The sequence below is a fragment of the Herpailurus yagouaroundi genome, unplaced genomic scaffold (genome assembly GCF_014898765.1).
Source record: "Herpailurus yagouaroundi ecotype Mexico unplaced genomic scaffold, PumYag 379, whole genome shotgun sequence".
Classification (NCBI taxonomy): domain Eukaryota; kingdom Metazoa; phylum Chordata; class Mammalia; order Carnivora; family Felidae; genus Herpailurus; species Herpailurus yagouaroundi.
Window position 1 is genome coordinate 1,207,016 of NW_024412596.1, and position 16,794 is coordinate 1,223,809.

Genomic DNA, 16,794 nt, shown 5'->3' on the forward strand with positions numbered 1-16,794 from the left:
TCCCCCTTTCCCGGATTCCACGTGAGCCTGGGGCTGTCTCCACTCCATTGTTTTATTATGTACAAACGCTACAGAACAAGGGGAGCAGACACGCGTGGGGTAAAAGGGGCCCGGTGGGAGAAGTTCACAGGGCAGACGGTGCACTGGGGGCAGGAGAGCAGCACACAGGCCATATCTATAGGGCAGGCGGGGCAGGAAGGGGTTAAAAACGAGATCCAAGCCAGCCAGATCGCAGGGAAGTGCGGGGGTGTCGTCCTCCTTCTGAGCTCCCCCCAAGGTCACAGTGCATGCAATAAAATATATGTACAGGAGCTGGATCCGTCCTCTGCAGGAGCCCTGAGGGTCCAGAGCTCCCTTCTCGTGGAGGGAAGCCAGTGGCGCCCCCTGGCGGTCAGGCCGGGCTCGAGCCACATGCGGCAGGAGCAGGGGTCAGTCCCAGCCGTTGTCTTTGATCATGTGGTTGAGTTCAATGATGTACTTCCCCTCTTTGTACTTCTGGCTGCTCTCGAAGGCCTGTTCCTGAAAAGAGGGGAGAGGACGGCATCTCTGGAGCAAGGGCTTTACCAAAAGGGATCGGGTTGGGGAATAGATATGACTGGCCCCATTTTACATATAAGGAAACTGTCATGCAGAGAAGCCAAACCACCTGCCCACAAGACACACAGCTGGTAAATGACAGAGCCAGGTTTCTCACTAATGGGACAGACAGAGGTCTCTGAATCACCGGTACTTTTTAAGTACTAATGTTGGCTCCAACAGAGAGGATATGGAAGTTTCTAAAAGATCCGGGGATTACAAACTGGTAGCCTGAAGGGCAATTTTGGTCTATGCAGGTGTTTTATTTGGCCATCAGAGAGTTTAGTAAAAATAACTTAAAAATACTAGGATATAGGCAGGCCATGCTTACACCAGTTTGCTACAGACCCTCCTCCCCCACTACCCCAGATCTATGGTGCCTCTTTTGCAGAGCCACAGTATGCGCTTGGCCCTGCAAACCCTTGAGTTTTTGATATCTGGATTAGGCCATCTCTTTATTTTACAGAGGTCCAGAGAGGCTGAGCCACCTGTCCGGGGACTCAAAGCACAAATCTGTGGCAAGGCCAGGGGTGAACTCACATGAGGGCAGGATGCCTGCCTCTGCTGGGGGCATCCACCTCTCAGAGGCACCAAAACTCCAAGTGAAGCCTGAGGAACCAACCATGTCCCCTACAGTTTCCCAAGAGCATCTTTTTTTGCTGCATCTAATCTGATCCCCATGACAATTTTGGGTGCCAGGTGGTGGCTTCATCCTCCACAGCCAGATAAGGAAATGAGACTCAGGTAGTGAAATCAGACCCCGGATAGCAGCTGTGGCCATGAGGGCAGTGAAAAGGAAGCTCATGGACCCAAGTTCCATGTCACTGTGGGGTCTGGGGCAACTTCTCTGAACCTCTGAATGACAATGGAAGCCGGTGGCCGAGGATCTGGAGTTAAAAACAGACAGACAACAAAACACGCAACCAGGACTCTGGTACCTGTTCTGTTCCTTACCCGTGGTGTGACCTTGGGAAAGTTACCTACCATCTCTGGGCCTTCCTTTCTTCTGTAAAGTGGAGATAATTACAGACTCTACCCACAGGATTGTTGTAACAATGAAATGAGATAATATATGCCAAGCACATAACAGTGCGTGGCACGTAAGCATTCAATAAATGGTCATTCTGCTGATCGCCTCATCTCTAAAATGGGACGCATGTGCACGTGAGGGATGGGAGAGAAAAATTCTAAAAGCCCTTGCAAGATGTGACAGAAGAGGGCATGGTCAGGGGATGAAAAGACAGTCTGACTTGAGTGAGCTGGGCCTGTACACTCCAGAAGGTTACCAGATGACTGCTTGTGAGGAGGAGGTGAAGTGAGGTTGGGTCAAAGGCTTGCCTGGGGTCAGGGGTCACGGACTCACATATTTCCAGCCCAAAGTCGTCTTGCAGTTCTCGCAGTGGATGTCAGCCACAGCATGGAGGCCTGTCAGCAGTACCCGTTCCTCGGCTGGCCCGCAGCCCACGTTCACCCTGCAGGGACATGGGGGCAGTCCCAGGGAGGGTCCCGCCATCACAAAGCCCCCCGCTAGCTTGTATCCAACTGTGTCTGTTCTTAGCATCCAAGAGAAGGGCGATCACATCAGCTTCCAACCTGAATCAGGGGACTCTGGGAGTCTCAGCACGATGCCAGGGGTCACAGGTCACAACAGAGGTCAGGGAAAGAAAGAAGGGGGACCAAATACTCACACAGAGTTGAAGAGGTAGGCACGCCCCTGACTGCCCTGGAAGGACTAAAGGGTGGAGGGAGAAAGGAAGGGAGTCAGGGCCATTGGTGGGAGAGCTGCCAGCTAGCCCCTCTCGCCTCCAACTGGGACCTGGTTACCTTGGAGATGAGGTCGTCGTGGTTGGCCAGGTGAGCGCGGCAGTGGGCACAGCTATACCTCCGGTGACAATCATCCAAGTAGGCCTGAAACGTCTTGGGCTTTGAAATACGCACCATGGCGGGGGCCGGGGGCAGTGGCCCCACCCGGGGAGCAGCCCACGGGGAGCAGAGGGAGCCCAGTGCCTGCCGGGGAGGGAGTGGGCTGTCAGGACCAGGGCCACACATACGCGGGCACACCCAGGGCCATGGGGACTCTCTCCGTCACACTTGGCTGCTGTCTCCTCTCCCCAGAGGCAGCAGCTTCTCCAGGGGCCGGAACCGGCTCAGTTTTGACTCACTGAGGAGGCCTCAAGTTGCATCACGGGGAAACTGAGGCTTGGAGAAGCCTGAGGTGAGTCACGCATCTAATTCCGGCCTCACCCCTGCGGACCTGGCAGTTGAAGCTGGAGGAAGGGGCTCTGGCTTGGATGAGCTGTCAGTTCTCATTTAGGGGGAGTATGGAGGGGTTAGGAGCTGGAGGGTCCTTAGGACCTCACCTGAACTGCCAGGGGGGGGGGGGGGGGGGGGGGGGGGTTAGCAGCTCCACTTGAGGTACAAGGGAGTTCACCTGGGGAGAAGGTCCCTCACCTGGAAGAGGCAGAGGCCCTCACTGAAGGTGGAGGGTCACCTAGGAGGGGAGGGGCTCTTACCTGGGGCGGGGGGGGGGGGGGGGGGCGCAGAGGCCCTGTCTATGCCGAGGGGCTCTTACCTGCATCGCGGAGCCTTACCTGAGACCCCGGGGCTCACCTGGGGCGCGGGGGTGGGGGGCGGACGCCGGGGGAAGGGGGCAGTCCTCGCTGGCGGGGCGGGGGCTCGGGGCGACGCGCAGCCCTGACGATGCGGGCCTCACCTCGCCTGGGCGCGCGGGGGCCCGGTCCGCCGAGGTGGCCTGGCCTGGGAGTGGGGGGCGCTCCTGGTGGGCGCCGTCCCCCCCGGCCCGGGTTCGCAGCCGCCGCGACTTGTTTACACCGAGACCAGCTGCTGCCGCCGCTGCGGCGGGAGGGGGAGGGGGCCGGCCTCTGGTCCCGGCGGCCGCCGTGGCCAATCGGCGCGCCGCATGCAAATGAGGGGGCGCGTCACACCGCGGCCAGCGCAGGCCTCGGCTGCCCTTCCCCCTGCTCCGGGCTCCGGCCGGCCCGGAAATGCGGCTGCGGCCCGCAAGCCAGCCAGACAGCCCCGCGGCCCGGGTCTCGTCGCCCTTCTGGCCTCCCGCGGTCCTTGAAGGGGCGAGGATCTGCGGTGCCAGACCGGGCTCGGGGTTAGGTGTCTGGACGCACGTCCCCGGGGAGATAATAGCCATAATTATCTGCATTTAACCACCCGGTGCCCCACTCTCTTAATCCCCGTAGCAATCCTATGAGGCAGCTTTTGTTCCCCATTTTACAGGGAACAGAGGTCAAAGAGGTCTAGCTACGCTCCCGAGGTTATCCAGCCGGGAAGAGGCAAAGTTGGAATTCTCACTTTGGTCCGATTCCACCGTCTTTGCCATAGCACCCGGGACAGGCTCTTGGAACGGAAGAGCTAACGGTGCCCGTCCGTCTGTGTTAGATCTCTGGGAGCCGGAGCCTGGGAACAAGCCAGTTCCTACTGCTGAGCATCACCTCTTCCAGGCAGCCTCCTCTGATGTCCCTGCCTCTGCAGGCTGAGTTAGGTGTCTGCTGTGGGCTTCTCACGTGACTCTGAAGGGGAAAATGTGTGCGTCTGCCCTAGGAGACTTTGTCTTGTTCCCTGCAGTGGCCCCAGTAAGTAGCCTGGCCTAGAGTAGTCAACAAAGGTTTGTGAAACATGTGATTCGTTCAATGAATAAGGTTCTAGGGTTGGAGAGGGTTGAGGAGTTTGGGGAACTTCTGGAGTAGATCTGGAAGTGAAGGTTGGAAAGGCTGAAGCAGCAGATGAGCAAACCCTAAACTCAGCCTCTGAGGCCATGTCCACCATCCACGGCGCCATGAGCGGATGAAGTCCCTTGTCCTGTGCCTGTGTCTTAAGGCTCTTCATAGCCTCAAGAGAATGGAACCTGTGGCTCTGAAGGGGCAGGAGCCTTGCTCCTTCCTGCAAGGGACATTCCTGAGGAGAGTGGAGGCCAGGTTGGCACAGGGTGTGGCATTACTCGGCCTGGAATGTGGTGGAACCAGTGGGTCAAGGTGGTTAGGGCCCCAGACTCTGGCCCTAGGCTGGCCTCTTCTGCCCTAAGTTGCCCTCTGCAGTCTGCTAGGACCTCCTCCCACCCATGCCCCCCAAACACCACCACATGACTGAAAAGAAAATATTTATTGAAGAAGAGAAATAGAGGAGAGGGTGAGGGCCTCCGGGCTGTTAGGAGGCCTGGGCAGCTCCTCCATGGTTGTCCAGGTAGCGCCTCAGGGCTGTGGGGTAATCTGTCATGACGCCACTGGCCCCCAGGCCATAGGCCACTTCAAAATCCGACTCTTCATTAAGGCACCAAAAGACCACCTGCGTGGGGGAGGGAGGAGCTCATAGTTTCAAACAACTTTACCTGGAGTTTCCCCTTGAATCCAGATGGTGGGAGCTCTCCTCCTCTGCGGAGACCTCCCAGCAGTGGGATGCTGGAGTGGATTGTTAGTCCGGATTTTTTTGCAAACTGGTTATTAAACACAGCCATTATTAAATATTAAATTATATAAATGTGTAATTCAATAAATTACTTTAAAAACGAAGGTAATAAATACTCAAAACTCATCACTTCCTAATGATTTTACTACATTTTACTGTTACCTACGCTCTGGCGGTTGTTCGCATCTGCTGAATGTGTAAGGTGGAAATACCACCCAACTCTGTGCTCAGTGACTTCACGTTGGTGGCCTGAAATCGGACAAGGTGAGAGGATGCACAACCAGGGAAATAAATCGTCTATTGCTCAAATCAGAGTATTTTGTTCCCCCTCCCCTGGAAAGCCGGCTGTGAGGTCTCCAGGCCTGCCCGAATCTGCCGCTGCTCTGTCTGTCCTGCCGCCTGAATCCTCTCTCGTGGGCATGGCGGTAGGTAGAGATGGTGTCTGTACCCTGGGCAAGTCACTGGACCTTTCGGTTTCTTAACGTGACAAATGGGAACGATGGGCCAACCTCCAGAGTCGTGGTGAAGGCCCACGGAGTGGAGGCGCTGTGGAGGTGCTAATCTGAAAGAGGCGCGTCCTCCCCATGCCTCACTCACCCCCACCTCGGCGCTGTGGAGTGCTGCTGGCCCGTCAGCCAGCTGGTCCACCCATCCCACTGCTGACGCCTCAGCCCAGGACCAGTCAGCGACGGCATCTGCCTCCTGAGATTCTCTGCTCCTACACTGGCGCCCATGATCGCTTCTCCACATCGGTGGCCAGAGTGACCCTTAATCCCAGACTCCACTGGATCGGGTCTCTGCCCTGCTTCAGGCCCTCCAAAGCTTCCCGTCCTCCAGGCTGAAGTCCAGGCTCCTTACTGAGGTTCACAGGCCGCCTGCCTCAGCCTAGGCCGCCTCCTCCAGCTCCCCTCGCCACACACCGCAGCCTGGTGGCACCTCTCTCAGCTCCTCCTCCTCCCGCCGTGGCCTCTTGCTCCCCGCAGCTGAGCCTGCCTGAGATGCTCTTCTTTCCCCCTCCGTGCGAGCCAGCTCCTCATTTCTTCCAGAGGGCCTCCTGTGACCCCACAGACCACGGTGCTGTTTCCTTTCTGTCCACTTGGTGCCTGTGAGTGCCCGTTTCCTTCCTCTGCCCCTGATTTGACTCCCTGCTCCGCCCCTGGTACCACAGTGCCTGGAATGTAGTCCATTCTCAACAAAGGTTTGCTAATTAAATGATCAAAGTGGATGCTCAGGGGAGGGGAGGGGCCGGGCCGTTTTTTTTCCCCAGCCCCACTCACCCCTTCCTCAGGAATCAGGACAGTAGGTTCAATGATAATGGCTACACTTGTCAAGCCATTACTAGGTACCAGTTAAATGTACCATCACCCCCATTTCACAAATCAAGAGACTGAGACTCCGAAGGTGACCTGCCCAGGGGACCCAGTTAATCGGTAGCACAGCTGTTCACTGGAACGCTGTGCTAGGCCCACACTGTGAATCACCCACTTGCTGAGGGCGTGGTGGTCAAGCCTCACCTGCACTCCTCGCTGCTCCAGATGGTGGATCAGACTTTTCCTCATGATTAACCTAGTGGGGAGAGGGTGGCAAAGGCCACGATGAGAGGGGACTAAGAAGGGCAGCGGCAGGTCTCCACGGGGACACGCCATCCAGCATCCTCACCCCCTCACCATTTGGAAATCACGGCTGCCAGCTGGTTCAGCCCAGAGCAGGAAAATGGGAAGTAGGTCCTGCAGAGAGGTGGAATCATGATCAGCCCCCTGCGTCTCACTCTGTCACAGGAGTGGGGTGGTAGTGACCCCTGACCGGTGTTACCCTGGCGCCTCTAGAAGCCCATATGAAAAAGTCACCTGTTGTTTAGTGAGATCCTTCTATGTGCACATCTGTGCCTCCATACTTTGAGAGTGTGCCCTCCCTCGCTGTTGTACAGAGGAGGTAACTCAGTTTTGGAGAGCTAAAGTGACTTGCCCAAGGTGTCGCAGCAAATCTGTGGTGGGGTCAGGGCCAAGACCAGAACCCAGCTTGATTCTCAAGCTAGATGCACAATCTAAAGGTCCCCTGGTTGGGCCCGACCAGCTTCTTGTGACCAGACAATACTCCAGTGAGTCGGCTACTTGCCCATGATTGGCCCGCTTCAGGGATGACTTTAGAGGCCCTTTACAATGTCCCAGCACAGGTTTTGGGGTCAGACCCAGACAAACCCAGGCCCTGCGCTTCTAGCTGTGTGGCCTTGAGCAAATTACAGAACCTCTCTGAGCCTCGGATTCTCCATGGGTACTGAGGGGGCGGTGTCATGATTCTAGTACCTTCTGGGTTGCCACAGATAAAGCTCTAACCAACCAAAGGATGTGAAAACACTTTGCAAACACTGTATGAGAAGGTCTGTACACAAAGTTCAGTAGTCTAATGATGTCTTTGTAGCAAGAGATTGTGGGGGCTGGCTGAGAGCTTCCCTCAGGATAACATAGGGGAGAAGGAAGCCTAGGGGCTGCCACAGAGTTCTCAGAAAGGGAAGGGAGGGGCCAGGCTTCAGAGCTGGTGAAGTATCCAAATTTCTGATACTTTACCCAGCTGTTACTTTGTTAATCCCACTCTCCCAGCAGGAAAAAACTTGCTTTTCCTTTTGAGAATCAGAGAATACTATAATTGATTGATATCTGTCTCCCAGCCAGACTATAAGCTCACCGAGGGCCTTAGTCCACTCACACTGGGTTTATTTACTAGTGTCACTGTGCCCAGAACAGAGGAGACATTCAATAAATATTTGTTGGATGAAATGGATGAATACATGAATACTCTGTCCTCAAACCCATCCACATCAACACACATTTGCATAGAATTTCAAAGGGTTCGAAGAGGAAGCCTCCTGGCTCCTCAGTATTCATAAATGCTCCTGAAAATCCTTCTCTTCAGGGGACCCTGGGGGGATCCTTGAGGGTGGCCAGGGAGCTGGGGACCCCATGTAGTGGGGCTTGAAGTGGGGGGAGTTTATTTGAGGACAAAAGCATCTGGGGGCCTGGGGGAGGATGTAGAAGGCAGGCAGGGACCTTGCAGGTACCTATTGATGATGGTGGGCAGGAAGCAGAAGAAAAACCTCTCCGGGATGGATGCAAAGGGCAGCAACCCCAGGTAATAGAGCAGTAACAACCAGATAGCTCGGCCGATGGTGAAGGAGAACGGCATCTCGGGGTTCTGGGAGGCAAGGGGAAGGGAGAAGAGGGTCAGTCTGCTCCCAGGAAAGCAGAAAGGGGACTTAGGCTGCAGGGGAAACAGCGCTGGACATTCAGGAAGGTCCGCCACCTGCAGGATCGGAGCTGTATGTCGGCCCAGCGTTCAGGCCTGACCGCACCCTCTGGGTCTCCAGCAGCAATGCCTGTGCTCCCCCTGTCCCCACCCCTCTCCTCTCGGCATCCTACCCTTTGAGACTCTGCTCAGGGCTGGTTCCTCCACAACACCCCACACCTGTCCAGCCTAGGCCCCTGGAGCCTCCAGCGCCTGGGAGAAGGGGTCGCTGGAGCAGGGAGGGAGCAGGGACTCACAGCAGCCCTGCACTTCTTCATGACCGAGCTCTTCTCCGTGGCCCAGACGGTGATTTCATTTCGGTCAAAGTGCCTCACCAGGCCTGCTATCTGGGAGGAGGAGAAGGAAGAGGTGAAGGGGAGTCAGGCCTCTCTCCAGCCCCAGGTCCCTTCCCACCCCAGCCCCGCAGCAGCACCACCTTGTTAATGAGCTCTTCGTTTTCCTCTTTGACCTCCACGCTCATGGGCATCCGAGGGAACCTCTGGAACACGTCCTCCAGACTCACCATGTGCCGGTCCGACCCGTGTGCAAAGCGACCTGGGTGGGTTGTGGCAAGAGGGATCAGAGGGGGATGGGCGGGGTGGGAGCCCAGGGGGAGGGGGACCAGTCCCAGAGGAGAAGGGAGGGCAGGAGGTTGAGGCCAGGACCCCACTCGTGAGGTCACACTCTCACCTGGTGAGAAGTAGACCTCCAGCTCCTCCTTGTAGAGGGGCAGCTCCTGGGGAGAAGAGGGAGCACGTCACCAGGGGGCACGCGTGGAGGCACCGTGGCTCTCTGGGTAGAGTGAGGGGGGTGCTGGGGCAAGGCCCACCTCAAAGTCCAGGCTGCTCACGTCCCTATTCACGCCTGACTGGCGGGACAGGTTCTTGTCGTGAGATACCACCACCACGCCATCTCGTGTCAACTGGCAGTCAAGCTCCAGGAAGTCTGATCGCTGGGCCAGGGAGCTGTGGGAGTGAAGGTCAGTGCGGAGAGGCCCGGGGGAAGGAACAGGACAAACCACAGGACAGCGGGGAGGTTTAGGGGAGCATGGGCCAGAGTTCACGGCAGGATGGGCAGGCTGTGCACTGCACACCTCCAGAGGGCCCCGGTCACTCAGACTAGGAAGTGAGTGGCGCCTCCTGGTGTCTCGCAGCTCACAGCTGGCAGGTGCACTCACTTCTCCATGGCCTCCATGGTGTTCTCCAGTAGTTCTCCAGATCCTGTGTGGGGCAGCTGGGTGGGTCCCAGGAGCCTGGCCTCCCTCCTCTCCCCTCACCCCTACCTCTTCTTCCCCCTTCCACGTCCTTCCCTGCCGTCCTGCTCTCCTACCTCAGGCTCTGCCCTCTTCCTGACAGCCGCTGCTTGGACCTCCCCCACTGCCGTCCACCCTTGCTGGCACCTTGCTGTCCTTACTCCGCCCTCAGCAGTCACCATCACCATCCTCCCGCCCAACCGCCGCCCAGCGTACCTGCTCGGTGGGCCCCCAGGCGTGGCAGGAAGACTGGAGCCCAGGGTGTGTGCAGCAGGCGAGGCCGGCGCAGGAAGAAGATGGACAGCATGGCATAGCTGCCCAGGGCGGGCAGGGCGTAGGAGAGCAGAGAGCTCATGGTCACGCTGCCTCTCTGGGCTCCCGCTGCCACACACTCGGCTGCTCCTGATGGACTGTGCTGCCTCTGCTGATTGCCTGGCCAGCGTAGGCTGGCTCCACCGCTGGTAGCCACCACACCCCTGGGACCTGCTGAGCCGGCTCTTGGCCTGGGGCCAGGCTGCAGGGCTCAGCCGGGGAGGGGGTACAGGCAGGAGAGGTGCCCGGCAGCTCTGGCTCTCACGCCTCTAGATCCTCCACGGACCCCAGCACCCCTCTCTCCTCGGCCATACTGGGGAAACGACCCCCACCCCCACCCCAAGCGCTGGGTCTGCTACAACCGTGCCCCCTCCCATGGGTGCTGGTGGCCGGGGTATACAGCACACCACCCCTTGCCATTTCCAGAGAATCCAGGGGTGTGTAGGATGTCCCTGAGTCACCCCCGAATCACCCCAGCCAGCGAGATGGGAGGCCATTTGGGAGGGGAGAGAACAGTGACTAAGGGGAAAATTGACCCCACTCTGTCCAGGAGTCTGGCGCTCCTTACACTCCCATCTGCAACCCTGGCCACCCGGGGAGCCAAGGAGCACCAGGACTGGGGAAAGCCACCCCGCTGGGAAGGGGCTGGGCAGGCGAGTCAGTCCTCAAAGTAATGGTTAGGGTAGGGCATCGGCGGATACAGACAGAGCCAGGGCCATCATATACACGTTTCTATCTTTATATATTAGATACAGGCACAGGGGTGGGCAGGGGCACCAGGCTCTCCTCGTGCCCCCAGCCCCACTTCTGTTCACCCACACACACAGGCAGCAGGGGGTGTTAGATGTGGCAGCTTTGGGGGAGGGGGTTTCGGCCTGGGCCCTGCTCCTCAGGGATACTAGCCCTTGAGCCTCAGGAATATTCCTTCGGGGAAAATGGGGCGGGGTTTTAGTGGGTCAGGGCTTGCCCTGAGTCCCTTACTCAGCGTCCCCCATCCCCTCACTGCCCTTCAGGAGGTCCTGGGACAGCCAGAGCCCTTCCATTCCAGAACTACCAGAGACTGGGATAGCCGGGGTAGACAAAGGCAAGCTGCAGAGGGTAGTTTGCGTGGGGGGCCACCTAAGCCCCTCAGGTCCTGGGAGGGACAGGGGGGTGGGGCGGAGGGAACCTTGGCCTGCCTGAAGCAGGAGGCCAGAGCAAAATCAGGGAAGGTGGCCAGGCCCACCCTCCGCCCTGACCCGGTCTGCCCGGGGGGGGGGGGGGGGGGGGGGGGGGGGGGTCTGGGCGGGGCACAGTGTCCATTTTCTAACAGTCCAGCAGGGGAGGGGCAGGCAGGAGGCAGGGCCTAAACAGAAAGGCAGGCAGGAAAGGAGCCATTAGCACCCACCAGATGACCTGCCAGAGCCCTGACCTCAAGTCCCCTCATTTGTTCCTCACGGCTGACTGGGATGTGTCTTGTTTTCCTTGACTGCGAATGAGGATAACATCGGTGCCTATCTCAAGGGACAGCTGGAGGGCTGAATGCGTTAATATACATAAGCCTCTCGGACCAATGATTAGTGCCCTATGTTTGCTCTCATCATCAGGGCTCTCCCCAGGAAACTGAGGCACCGACAAGTGAGGTATCTTGCACAACATCACACAGCTCTTACTAAGGGGCAGGGCTGGAATCTGAGCCCAGGTGTGTGTGCCTTCCTTCCATCAAGCTGCGGCTGGCAGGAAAGGTGGAAAGGAGACTCGAGGAAGGAGCCCTGCGTGGGTGGGTGTGCAAACCGCTGACCCGGGCACCAGGTGTGAGGAAGCCTGGCATCTGGGTCAGGCCGGGTGCTGGCTCCTCCCAAAGCAATTACTGCCCCACCTGCCTCTCTGCCCATACCAGGAGAGCCGAGCTCTGGCTGTCCCTCAGATGGGAGAGAGGGGCCTGAGGTCCCTGAGGGGGCTGGAGGGTGCAGGGTGTTGCCCAGGGGGGAGACTTTGGGACTAGGGGAAAGGAAGATGGATGTAAAGAACCTGTGGCCCCCAGGTCTGTGGCCCGGGCAGGCTCTAGCCTTTCTGTGGCCACCATGCACATGCCTCATTGGCGTGAACAAGCTTGTGACTATATGGAGGCGTGCCGGGAGCACTGGCGTAGGCTGAATCTGTGCGTGGGCTGTGGGGAGCACTCACCAGGCCTCAAACTGCAGAGGTGTCTGTCCAGTTTAGGGGGCCTCCAGTGCCCCAGGCTGGAAGCGGGCTGTCTCCTGGAAGATGAGCTCCTTCAGCCGCTCCTTGGGTAGATCATCCAGCTCCATGTCGAAGGTGAAAGGCTCCTCGGCCACTGGCTGGGGTGTAAAGAAGTCAGGCTCAGGCCGGGTACTGAGGGTCGCCTACCCATCCATCTACCCACCAGCCCTGTTGCTGGTGGCTGGCCCACCTCATCCGTGGGGTCGTAGTACTGCTCCAGGTAGGGGTGAGCCAGTGCTTCCTCCACTGTGATCCGTTTGTTGGGGTTAAAGGTCAACATCCGGTCTAGCAGATCAAGGGCTAGATAAGGGCAAGAGTCAGGGGTCAAAAGGGAGGCTGGAAGAGTTCCCAGAAGCATTGCTTTGCTTCTCATGCCCAGGTTTCTGTCTACTCAGCCAGGGGCTTGGCTCATGTTCCCTCCTCTGCACTGTGTTTTTACCCCATACCGACCCCCATGTCTCTCTCACCTTTGGCATCTGACTTGGGAAAAAGCTTGGCCCAGGCCACCTTGGTCTTGGAGGGCAGAGACTGTAGGTAGTTTCGGGCCTTCATGTTGATGATACAATTCAAGTCCTCCTGGGATGGGGAGCCCAGGATCCCTGTGGGTAAGGCAGGTGCCTTTTTGAGAGTTCTCCTCTCCCTTCTGGGAACAGAAACTAGAGAAACTAGAGTCCCCACCATCGAGCTCTAGGCCCTGACAGTTAATCTCTCAGCCAATACTATGGTGATGAAGGGCAAGGGATCTGGATTTGGGCAGTCGTTATGTTCAAATTCTGATGTTAGCACTTCCTAAGTGTGGGCTGTAGCCTTGCTTTTCCCATCTATCGAATGGGGATAGTACCTGTATCTCATCGAAATACTGTGAGATGCTGTAGGGGCTCCACATGTGGTGGTACCTGAACTACAAAGAAATCTCACCTCCCACTAATCTCCCCCCACCCCCACTCAGCTGGCCAGGCCCCCCTCACCCAGAATGTGGTTGAGCTGGTCCAGGTAGTGCTTGCCAGGGAAGATGGGCCTGTTGGAGAGCATCTCAGCCAGAATGCAGCCCACAGACCAGATGTCGATGGACTTGGTATAGCCCTGGGGAGGAGGAGAAAGTAGTGGGCTCCTAGGCCAGCTTCAGCAGGGTCCTGCTATTTGGGCCAAGCCACGACTCCAGTCTAGACTTAATACCAGCCACGGAGGCAGAGGGCACAGGCCTGGAGGAGTTAATGCTCAGCCTCTTTCCAGAGCCTAAGCACCAGAGTCATGTGACTAGGCCTGGGGGCAGACTTCCTGTATCTAGGGGTCATGCCTGGCTCAGAGGTGGCTCTAGAGCTCTCTGGAACCTGGTCCCTTTCCCTCAGGCACAGGTGGCCCCTTTACCTTGGAGTTAAGCATGATTTCTGGAGCCCGGTACCAGCGTGTGGCCACATATTCTGTCAGGAAGCCAGTGTGGTCATGCTCAGGATCGGCAATCCGGGCCAGGCCAAAATCACAGATCTGGAAGCCAACCCAGGCTGCTAAGCTCGGTGCCTAAGGCCTCCAAGGCCCAAGCAGTCACCTCACCACGCCTCTGCCCACAATGTTCCCTCTGCTTGCGATGTTCTACTCAAGCGGGCCGGAATGGCTGCCTGGAAGCCCCAGACCCATGGGAAGAAGGGACAGGTACCTAATCCTCTGACCTTAAGGTCGCAGGTGGTGTTGATGAGCAGGTTAGAGGGCTTTAAATCCCGGTGGAGCACGTTGGCTGAGTGGATATACTTGAGGCCCCGCAGGATCTGGTAGAGGAAGTAGCAAATGTGGTCGTTGCTCAGCTGCTGGCTTTTGAGCAACTTGTACAGGTCTGTCTCCATCAGGTCCTGCACAATGTAGCTGAAGATGGCACCGGAGACCCCCCACGTGGGGGCAGCAGGAGATATTTGGTTAAGAAGAACAGGCTCTGGTGACTAGGCTCTACGTCCCCTTCCAGCTAGGACTCGAAAGATCTGCCAGCCCTTATCACGAGCTGGACAAGGCCCAGACTCAGCAGTTGGGCTCGGGCCCCCTGCCGCATCTCAGCTGGGAGCGCTGAGCAGAAGTATTTCAATTCTGTAGCCTCAGTTTCCCTCCTGGGAAAACGGGGATAATAAACTGCAGGAGGCGGGAGAGCTTCACAGTCAAGGGCAATGCTCTGGAGTTGTCCTGCCGGTGTCTGAAACCCCCACGCCACTGCTCATTGGCCTTATGACCTCAACCTGGCTGCACCTCTAATTCCTTATCTGTAGAATAGGGGAAAGAACGGTTCTTCAGAGAGTAGTTATGAAGATTCAGCGAGATGACCCTCAGGACTGTCTTTTAAAATCAGCCTCAAAAGGGCCTTCTGAAAACATGTGGATCAATCCTGCTGTTTTAAGAGACAAAGAGGCCCAGCAAGATGCAGTGCCTGATTTAAGGTCACACAGCAAGCTGGGGGTGACTGTGGAGGTTTCCTGCCCACAGCTTGTGGTGGGGGCTGCAGACAGTGCAGCGCAAATCCCCACATTTGAGTGGGGAACTGGGACTAACCGGGGGTGGGTTGGGTGGGGAGAGGTGATGGGTGCTACAAGCTGCTAACAACAGAGCCTGGCAGGAAGTGGACAGCGAGCTAGGAAAGCAATGTGGGGGTGGGGGGAAGGGCAACAAAGGCAAGGCTGTCCCTCCCTGGGCAAAGTGCAAGTCCACAGGTGACTGGGGTGAGGCTCTGAGCAGGAAGTCCCAGAGAAAGAAGGACAGTTCTCATCTGGGGGAGGGTAGGAGGCAGCAAGGGTAGCACTTGATTTTAGGCTTTCTGAGGCTCAGTTTCCTCATCTTTGAAATGGAGCTGATGACCCATCTCATACAGCAGTTGGGAGGTAGAACCAGAAATGTCAAAGTACTGGGTATGCACTGCACTTGATTCATAGTAGGCCCTCAAAAAAGGGGCAGTTCTCTTCCTTCCTGCCTTCCTTCCCGTCTGAGGACCCAGAGAGAAAAGAATCATCGTCTGTTAAACAAGAACTGACTGTGGGCAGAGGCTGGATCACGTCACAGAACTGCAGATGTCAAAAGACAAAGCTCCCATAGAGCCCAGCCCTCCCCTCCCTCCCCTCCAAATGAGGCAGAGCATGGAGAACAGACTTGCCCAAGGCCACACAGCCTGTCTGCCGCAGGCCAGGATCCACCTCGGGCCTCCGAGTCGTCTTACACTCTGTGGCCTCTTTTCTGCTGGAAAGTTTCATTTACTGGGTTTGTTTTGGAGTGTGGCAGGGAAGAAGGAAACAGAAAGAAAGCCAACGTTCTCCCAGCCCAGCTCTGAGGCCATGCCGGGCCAGCCATCTGGCCAAGGTGAAGGATACACATCCCTCATGGCTTCCAGGGTGGGCGCCCGCAGAATGTCCCGGATGCCAATGACGTTCTCATGGCGGAAGCGCAGCAAGATCTGGATCTCCCGCAGTGTGCGCTGGCAATAGGTCTGATGCTCGAAGGGGCTGATTTTCTTGATGGCCACGCGAGTCTTGCGCACGTGGTCATAAGCTGAGCTGAGGGGGCCAGAGAGATGCTGTCGGTGTGGCCTTACATAGGGGGAGTCCAGGCCTGGGGGCCCCACCCAGGCCTGAGCAGGGAGGGGAGGGAGCAAAAGAGGATTCTGGCCAAGTCGTAAACAATGCTGGTTCCTTCCTGCTGTGAAGGCCTGGGATCTCCAGGGAGAAAGCTGGGGACCAGCCAGGCAGCCCTTCAGTGACTTCACAAACAGAGGAAGAGACTGACCGCTCACTGACTTCCCCTTGCCTCAATCCTGTCCATTCTAGGTGCCCTGACCTCTCATCCTCCCCTATCCAGGATGGGCTCCCTCAACCCAAGACAGGTCCAGGGGGTGGGACGTGAGTGGAGGATGTACAGTGAGGCACACACAGTGAGAAGGAGGGAGTCACAGGAGAGACCGGAAAGAAGGGCTGAGACAGACACGGGTGTTAGGGCGAGGCACCTGGGCAGGAGAGCTCTCCCCAGATGAACAAAGGCCCAGAGCACACAGTGGGGATGAGAGAGCTCACAGATCCCTCCTAAAAGTTGCAAGCGGGCACTCCTGGACCCCTCATGGCTCACTGGGCCCCTGGCCCCAGGCCCAAAGGCCTGCCCCACCCTGTCCAGCCCTGAGCTCCGCTCTTCTCTCCCAAACTCTTTGGCAGGCCTTACTGGGAGAATCCAAGGCATCCTCTCCCCAGAGTAGGGTCCTTCGCTCGCTCTTCGCTGACGATATCACCTCCCCAAGAATACTTAGTTTCTCCGCCTCTCCCCGAGTCCGTAGGGTCCCCGAGGGCCCCACAGCTCCCCCACGTACACTCAGATGCCCCTCCCCTCACAACGGAATGGGCGCTTCTGCGGCCTCCAAGCCCCCTCCCACGAGAACGTACGCAGCGCCGCTCCCCCAGAAAGCAGCCCAAGGCCCCCTCCGTGGGACTCCCCCCAGCCTCCCGAAAGCCCCCGCCTCCTCAGGACCCTGGGAGTCTCCCTGGCCCAGAAGGCCCTCGGCATCCCTCCCGGTCCCCCATCCTCAGGAGCCCCCTCCCCCCGGAACGCCCCCTCACCTGACCATGCCGTACGCGCCCTCGCCGATGTACTGCAGCTGCGTGTAGCGGGGGCCCACGTCGAACGGCTGCCCCTTCACTACCTCCACCTCCCCCGAGACCCCCGGGCCGACCCCATCAGCTCCCCCGGGCTCCCCGCCCCCGCCCCCC

At 57.8% G+C, this 16,794-nt stretch overlaps 3 protein-coding genes across 5 annotated transcripts; all 3 read right to left on the bottom strand.

The window, feature by feature from the left end:
- Positions 1-33: 33 nt before the first annotated feature.
- YPEL3 (yippee like 3) lies at positions 34-3,754 on the bottom strand. The gene is made up of 5 exons (XM_040463215.1): positions 3,290-3,754; positions 2,401-2,583; positions 2,265-2,308; positions 1,940-2,048; positions 34-519 (listed from the first exon to the last, which is right to left on the bottom strand). The coding sequence occupies exons 1-5, from the start codon at positions 3,749-3,751 to the stop codon at positions 430-432; spliced, it is 888 nt and encodes a 295-aa protein (XP_040319149.1). The 5' UTR covers positions 3,752-3,754; the 3' UTR covers positions 34-429.
- Positions 3,755-4,692: 938 nt separating this feature from the next.
- GDPD3 (glycerophosphodiester phosphodiesterase domain containing 3) lies at positions 4,693-10,451 on the bottom strand. 3 transcript variants are annotated; one of them, XM_040463212.1, is made up of 10 exons: positions 9,758-10,451; positions 9,467-9,509; positions 9,119-9,254; positions 8,980-9,025; positions 8,726-8,844; positions 8,547-8,636; positions 8,066-8,199; positions 6,678-6,737; positions 6,525-6,576; positions 4,693-4,890 (listed from the first exon to the last, which is right to left on the bottom strand). In XM_040463212.1, the coding sequence occupies exons 1-10, from the start codon at positions 9,894-9,896 to the stop codon at positions 4,753-4,755; spliced, it is 957 nt and encodes a 318-aa protein (XP_040319146.1). In that variant the 5' UTR covers positions 9,897-10,451; the 3' UTR covers positions 4,693-4,752. The 3 variants fall into 3 exon arrangements, with proteins under 3 accessions (XP_040319146.1, XP_040319147.1, XP_040319148.1); XM_040463213.1 differs by lacking the exon at positions 6,678-6,737; XM_040463214.1 differs by lacking the exons at positions 6,525-6,576; positions 6,678-6,737 and having other exon boundaries at positions 4,702-4,890.
- A 125-nt stretch (positions 10,452-10,576) lies between these two features.
- Positions 10,577-16,787, bottom strand: MAPK3 (mitogen-activated protein kinase 3; the record flags this gene model as incomplete). The annotated part of the gene is made up of 9 exons (XM_040463218.1): positions 10,577-11,198; positions 12,020-12,174; positions 12,267-12,376; positions 12,544-12,675; positions 13,045-13,159; positions 13,445-13,561; positions 13,744-13,933; positions 15,415-15,597; positions 16,645-16,787. Coding segments are annotated over 8 exons (1,113 nt in total), but the record flags the coding sequence as incomplete, so codon positions are not given.
- Between the last annotated feature and the right edge of the window lie 7 nt (positions 16,788-16,794).

Bases quoted from the DNA above. Each gene is read 5' to 3' on its own strand.
- GDPD3 (XM_040463212.1), bottom strand. From the start codon at position 9,896: ATGAGCTCTCTGCTCTCCTACGCCCTGCCCGCCCTGGGCAGCTATGCC. The intron at 9,255-9,466 runs GTGAGTGCACCT...TCACTCCCACAG, and splicing joins ACCATGGAGGCCATGGAGAA to CTCCCTGGCCCAGCGATCAG. The intron at 8,200-8,546 runs GTGAGTCCCTGC...CTTGCCTCCCAG, and splicing joins TGAAGAAGTGCAGGGCTGCT to AACCCCGAGATGCCGTTCTC.
- YPEL3 (XM_040463215.1), bottom strand. From the start codon at position 3,751: ATGCAGATAATTATGGCTATTATCTCCCCGGGGACGTGCGTCCAGACA. The intron at 2,584-3,289 runs GTGAGGCCCGCA...CCTCCCCGGCAG, and splicing joins CCCCCGCGCGCCCAGGCGAG to GCACTGGGCTCCCTCTGCTC. The intron at 2,049-2,264 runs GTGAGTATTTGG...ATGTCCCTGCAG, and splicing joins GCCTACCTCTTCAACTCTGT to GGTGAACGTGGGCTGCGGGC.